Source organism: Papilio polytes, unplaced genomic scaffold (genome assembly GCF_000836215.1).
Source record: "Papilio polytes unplaced genomic scaffold, Ppol_1.0 DF823991.1, whole genome shotgun sequence".
Taxonomy (NCBI): domain Eukaryota; kingdom Metazoa; phylum Arthropoda; class Insecta; order Lepidoptera; family Papilionidae; genus Papilio; species Papilio polytes.
In genome coordinates this window covers 2,715,660-2,722,836 of record NW_013525213.1, presented here as the reverse complement: position 1 = coordinate 2,722,836, position 7,177 = coordinate 2,715,660, and the positions used below count along the sequence as shown (strand labels likewise).

At 38.2% G+C, this 7,177-nt stretch overlaps 1 protein-coding gene across 1 annotated transcript in view; it reads right to left on the bottom strand.

Moving 5' to 3' along the window:
- The window catches only part of LOC106101290, a 15,541-nt gene that overhangs the window by 3,398 nt on the left and 4,966 nt on the right, over positions 1-7,177 (bottom strand). The window contains exons 3-5 of the mRNA XM_013280456.1: positions 445-609; positions 189-299; positions 6-76 (exon numbers count right to left, since the gene is read on the bottom strand). Coding sequence (XP_013135910.1) covers positions 6-76; positions 189-299; positions 445-609 — 347 coding nt within the window. The remainder of the gene's footprint in view (positions 1-5; positions 77-188; positions 300-444; positions 610-7,177) is intronic.

Sequence of the window (7,177 nt, the reverse complement as noted above, 5' to 3'; positions counted from 1 at the left end):
CGGGCCGAGACTCGTAGGCAAGCTCGCCGCCCTCCAGCGCCGCGCGGCACTGCGCGCACTCGGGGGCCAGCAGCACCTGCAACACCAACATATTCCCATTATTAAACTATTCTTACTTTTTATTATATGTAAAGTACGACTGAGATACATTCACAGCGCTAACGACGGTTGTATATGGATTTACTGACCTCAATGCAAACGGGGATCTGTTCATTCCAGAGCGCCGACACGTGGCTTTCCAGCTGTTCCTCCACGACGGACTGCGGCTCCGGGCACTCCACATTTGATTGCGGCGCTACCTGTAAAGAGAACCACAGCATTTTACTAATTGCATACCTTGCACTGATTTTGTTTACTGTACGACGCACTATAACTGGAGTGAGGACATTTATGGAGTAGTGTAGAACAGGAGAGCGTATAGTGTAACTTTGGTGTAGGTCATACCTGGCTGGTGGATGGATGTGCGGCGCGCAGCTTGGCGGTGCGGCGCGCGGCGGGACTGCGCGCGCGCACTATGAGGCGACCGAGCTGGCGCAACAGAGCGGGGCCGGACGCCGCCGCGGTGCCCAGGGGCGCGCCCAGCGCCGGCAGCGGCTCACAGCTGTGCATCTAAACACATACATACATTAAAAACAATACAGATGAATCCTCTGTCTCTTAAATACTTTATTACCTGATAATTAAGAAGAAACATACAATATGTTACATAAAATAATGTAATAAATAAACAAATAAAATAAACCGATTTCTATTCTTATCCACATGATAAGTTATCAGGTATCTAAATATCATTGTATGATAAGACTACAGGCTGGTGATAGCAAGTACTAGGATCGCATAGATAGGGGAGAATAATCGCAGAGATAGGCCGCCGTCGGAACTAATCAGGTTAGTGGGTCACTCAACAAGCCATAAAAATTACATTACATTTCAATTATTTTATATACAAAAAACGATGTTATAAAAGAAAATAAACATTTGAAGTCTTTACCAGACTGGTTATTTGGTTATTTTTAAAAACTATTGATATTTTTTACTTATCCTGACGTACATAGTTGCAAGACTATATATGGCATAAGGAGAAAGGCGCGGGTGTCAAACTTGGCCGACATAACCCCCCCCCCCCTTAGGCAAACTGAACTAAGTCATGACAGTGACCTAAATATATTTTACTTTTCAAAGGTTCGCGGATTTTAAAATTTAGAACATGCTGACCAGCAATAAATTCTAGTTTCCTGTTACTCCCAGAACTTATCAGCTATGAGATCACAAGATTATTAAGAAAATAACTTATCTACCTAATAATGGGAGCAAAACACAATTTGTTTAACCAAAAACGTATTTAGTTTATATTTTACTTGTGCAAGGTGAAAGGTCCACGGCCGGATGTCCGGCGATTATTTGTTAATGAGCACATTTTGGTTCAAATAATTTCTTAAATAAACAATTGCCAAGTACCTAGATTTCCCTAGTTTTTAATTTTTTTTTAAGATATTTTCCAGTGCCCGTCAACTGGGATTTGTTTCATCATTGCTCCATTTTCGTAGATAAATATAAAAAATACCATAAAGAAAGCATTAAGATTTCATCTGAAGAGTTCTTTGTTTCAAGTAACACAAGTAGTCCAATCAAGAATATTTCGAATCCAAAACACAAGTGCAATAAGATCCAAAATCGCTTGAAACATTTTATGGCAGCACAACTCCCGATTTTGGTAACAACTATGTTGCCAACGCCCGGATTTAAAAATAGAACGTCGATTGGAATAAAGCCGCTGCAGCGCTACCACGAGTCGCTAAAAATAGACGCATGGCTTTATAAAGCGCTGGCAGCGTTCGTTTCTATGCCGGGTGTGGGGGCGCGGGAGGAGGGCGGGGGTGCAGTAGCGATCTGGGTCAAGGACTCCGCTTGCACGCGGCCACGCCCTGACCCGTTCCCGATTGCTAAACAACGCACGGCTTTCAGTTTGACTATTTGTTACCATAAAAACATAGATAGTTTTTGAAATAGCTTAAACATACTTCAACCCTTTTAACGTGATTCTAGGCGCCCCTTCGCCTACATCATTAATTTGTGATCATTAAAATATTTATGAAGAAACATAAAACGTTGACATCCAAATCATTCAGTGGTCAGAATTAAACACGTGTTTAACAATGTTTAAACATTATTTTTGTTATAAGGTTGAAGTAAACGCGTCCTTGCGTTACTGTTGCGTCATGTCATCCTAGTATTGCATTATACAGGCTGATTGGGTACTGACTTGATTTTTTCATATCTCCTTCGCAAGTAATTAATTACACAAGTAATTGGGAAACACCGCGTTATTGTAAGAGCGACGCAATTATTACCTAGATAGAGTTTGTAGCCTAAACTGCTGAACGGATCTCGATGAAATTTGGTATGGATGTAGAGGATAGTCTGGTATTTTTTTTGTTTTTTTGAATTACACACGAACCTAGTCGCGGGCGAAAGCTAGTAGAATAACAAACATGTGAGCGATGGTTTATGACTCAACGGCAACTCCTATGGTTTCGCGGCAACAGGGTGTTTTTGAATCACTGCAAACCATTTCCGAGCACATCCTTTGTGTAACTTATTGATTTTCCCATAATAAGAACAGTCTTTAATATAACAACTGGTCTAAGTAGTCAAAATGTTTTATACTAGCTGTGGCTCTCGACTTTGTCCGGGTCCATTAGTTTTTGCGTGAATCAAATATATACAAAAACCAAGTCTCTCTTTGTAATATTAGTATATATTTACTACAAGAACTAATAAACAAGTTTTTAGTTTTTCCCACCAGGGCTGTCCACTGCGCCACACAACCAAAGTACCAGGATAGCATAAACAATGAGGTAACTATCGTATCACTATTCCATGCACATCTTATCTACATCGGAAGGACGCCGATAACAAAACAGTTTACTATTTTACACGATTCTTTTTATTTCGTCTAATCTACTCTCTCTTTCACTCTCGTATGCCAATTATACCTAAATCATAATTTTGGTTGTTGAAATGACTTGTTACGGTAAAATGTATGGCATTGAATTTAATTCGACAACGACAGTAAGACCATTAGCTGTTCGTTTTAACGATGGAAAGTTCAAGGAAACGTGTATGATAGTCGTGGTACAAAGTAAGGTACGGACCGGTTCGAGCGTCACGTGATATTGTTAGCTACCTCCCCCCTCCCCCACCAGCGACAGGTTGATATCCATTATCGATATTATTGCTAATTACAATGTGTACATATTCTTCTATAATATTTTACATTATTAAGAAATTACAAGTATTAAGAAATGTAACATTTTTTTTTATAAAAAAGTAAGTTAAGACCCAGAGATAATATAATCGCTAAACTTTCTTTTAGAAAGGTCAGTATTTTTACTTTGTTGCATAATAATTAAAGAGGTTAATAGACGGCCAATAACAACGCAATAACGGAGCGTTGGCACGTGGAAACTGTTTACTATGGTATAAATAACACGTAAACCATCTCCACGAAACGGCCATTCCCCGTTAAAGATGCGGAAGTATACGCCATTCTAAATTTAAACAACACAATGTTGACAAACATTCGTCTATCTCGCTCTCGCACCTTTAGTTTACATATCTCCGTCCCTATCCAACAACAAAGATGGCGGATGCGAAGTGCCGCGACCCACATGCGAATCATGATTATCATACTAATACTAATATCATAATTATAAGAACAAAGGAATAATTTAATTGAACTAGAAAATAGTTTTACTCGGTTTATTTAACTAAATTAGATTATTTTAATTCAAGTTTAGATATTGATCTGCTAAAATACCATGGGAATAAAGTAATAAGCATCAATATTTTAATTTTAACTGAAATAGTTACTTTAATTTGTAATGGTTGGTGAACTACAAAAACATATTCGTGTGCCCCTAGTGCTATAAAAAGTGTTCAAATTCGAATCTGGGAACAATGGAAATCATATACCTACTAATTTATAAACATTTCAACAAGTTTCAACATGTTGAAAACCTTAGAAGGGTCCATAGTAAAATTTGCTAAGTCATGGTTAACTCCTGTTGCACAAATTATTATAAAAACTATGACATCATCAAATTACGCAGTTAATGATACACGCGTAGGATTTGATGACCGCCATCGCCACGTACCACGAAGGTCGGAAAGGGATGGAATGACGGCCTGTCCTCCATAACATTCTAGGTCTATGTGAAATTATTCAATAATGCACTGCAATAACCTACGTTTCTCAGAAAAAATTGCTCACTTGTACTCTATATAAAATTGAATATTGCGACCGGAAAAGGCATAAAAACACCAAAACCTCAAAAACAAGATATTCAAAATTATTCGTATATCGTTTGATTTTTAAATTCTGCAAATGACAAGTAATTTTTTTACAGCCCGCACCTGGTGGCGTTCGCAAAATGAAGGCAGTGAAATCGCGCAAAAGTACCAGGACAACATAAGTCAACAGTATATGAAATTCGCGCATGCCGACTGTAGCCGCGCTACGATTGAAATTGAACTTTACTACTACGAGACAAAGTTCAAGTTCAATGCTCCGATAGAAACAGCGCCCAGCACGGTTACATTGTTTTTCCGTTTTAACATGGCAACTGGTTTAATAAACATTATTTCCATTACGTTCAAGACAACGAAAATAAAATTCGACAAAGTCTTTTGTGATAATTTCGAACAAAGGTGTTACAAGTCGGTGTTAATGAGGCGCGCTTGATAATCCACTTTGGTAATCATTAACATACGTTACGGTTGAAAGTTTAATGCATGAGTTACGACATACGACCTTCCAATATCAACTGTGTTCACAAGGCAATGTAAACTTTATTGACCAAAAATGACACTCAACCTTAGGCCCATCGCAATAAAGATTAATTTCGAACGGCATAGTAAAAGATATACGACGTATTCAAAATTAGGTTAAAATTGAATGCAGCGTTATGTCACGGCCCCCCGAGCCCTTCTGACATAGATACGCTGTCGTTAGGCAGAAAATAACGCCTACAGCGCTTCAGGTAGTTCTTTGTTTGAACCCCACCTAATGCAGAAGCGCTTTATCCGCTGGAAGCGTCATGTGCATTTACCACAGATTATGTCCAGCAATAAATCGATACTAGGGGCACATATCAAAATAGAAATGGCGTCGAGTGGTCTAGACAGGTCGTGGTTTGGTACCGCTTGATGTAGAATGAACCTTGGCACAAATCGTGTATCAAAGATTAGACAATTAGATATATGCGTCAAGTCTGCAACTTTACATTGTTTTTTATATATTTATGATAGATTATATCGTGCATTAGCTGTGTTGAAATTCCATTAGTTAGCCTAAGTTATTACTTACTAAGCTTACAATTTAGTTAAGAAATAAAAATGGCATTCAAGGTCTCAAGTACGAATATTTAGTGCACTTGACAACAGAAAGCATAGCTACAGCTGGCATATAACTTGTTGCAACTTATTAAATTACATAAATCGGTCAACCGTGAAACGGATTTTCAATCCGTTGGTTCCGTACATCCGTTATCGAATACAATTGATAAGGTAAGGCGTATTAAATGTGCGTGAATTGTGCTGGTAAATAAATAAAAAGGAAATAAAAACATCACAATTGAATTTACTAACATCTGGGGATAATTTGAATTGATTACAAATGGAACAACATTTTATAGATATTTAAAAATGGGTATTTAAATGGGAAATTGTTGAAGTTGAGAAGGGTTTCAAAGGACAATGAAAGATCATCTATACATTTAATAAAATTGGAGTGTCTGTCTGTAATATCAAAGAAAAAACTCCATATTTCGGGAAGCTAACGTATTTGCGTAGCTGATAACGAAAATCGCATTTAAAAAAATCGTCTGCGTCTGTATGTCCCCAAGCCACGTTTGTTCCGGGCAATTTCCGAAACGGCTGGGCCGATTTCGACTGGACTTCACTGAAGGGTAGCTGACATGAAAGGGCATTTTATAGGCTCATCATCATCAGAGGCACTACAGCCGCGGGTGGGCCTGGGCCTGGTCCAGTAAATTCCTCCATATCGGTCTATCTTGGGCTTTTTGTTTCCAGCCCTTTATAAGCTACATTTACTTTAATTCCGTACGGTCAAAATGGCGACCGGACCACTATCTCTAGAACGGGTGGACCGATTTGGACGGGACTATGACTGGAAGGTAGCTGGTAAAAAGTAAATGTACACGGGAGTGTTATAGACGACCATTTTTATATTCCACGCTAACGAAGTTTGCGGGCGACTGCTCGTTGAATAATATTTATAACACTAAAGTTGAGTGGCTGTGGCTATCTAGAATGTAATATCTAAGGCGTATTTGTAGGCCGATATCAGGAGTACATAACATCTTATGTGGGGATAAAACAGTCCGTAGTACAATGAATTTATTTGCCTAGACCGCGCAGTACAGTGTAACATGTGTTCGGTGACAAAGGTTACAAACCTAGTTACTACGACTGTGACAACTTTAAAACATGGAAATTTCCGTAACATATTTATTATAATACAAAGTCTATTCAAAACTAGCAATCCGCCCCAGCTTCACCTATGTGGCAAAGAATAAACGATTTATATTTCTGTCATATCCTTACATTTCCGTTGAGGGTTATTGAGTTATGATGTTACTTTTTACTAGCAAAAGTATTTTTATTTAATTCTAGTAAGCTATAAAGATAAATTTCTTTACTTTAAAGGAGAATTACCATTGAGATCAATAAACTATAAATGCATTCGACTTCTAAGAGCGAGCGCACACCTATGATTAAAGAATCGCACAACAGTTGTGCGATTATCGATTGTTTCGCAGGCAATACAACAGTTTAGTAGCACAATTAAAAAAGATTCGTGTGCACCTCCATATAAGCTTATAGGAATCAAAGCAAGACTAAACAATTGTGACTTTACGATAGGCGATAGTTGAGTCAGAGGTGTGCGCGCTGTAAAGAAACAAATTGTCTATGTTATAGTCACTTAAGCTCTTACGTCATTAAAGTTAATCCAATATGGATACGAGTAGTAGTTGTCCTTTTTTCTATTGTTTGACTAAAACTGTAAGGGGCAGTACTACCAAATTCTCGTAAATTGCCTGATAATAATCAAACAGATAAAATACGTGACGGAAATATAGGATTTTTTTGTTTC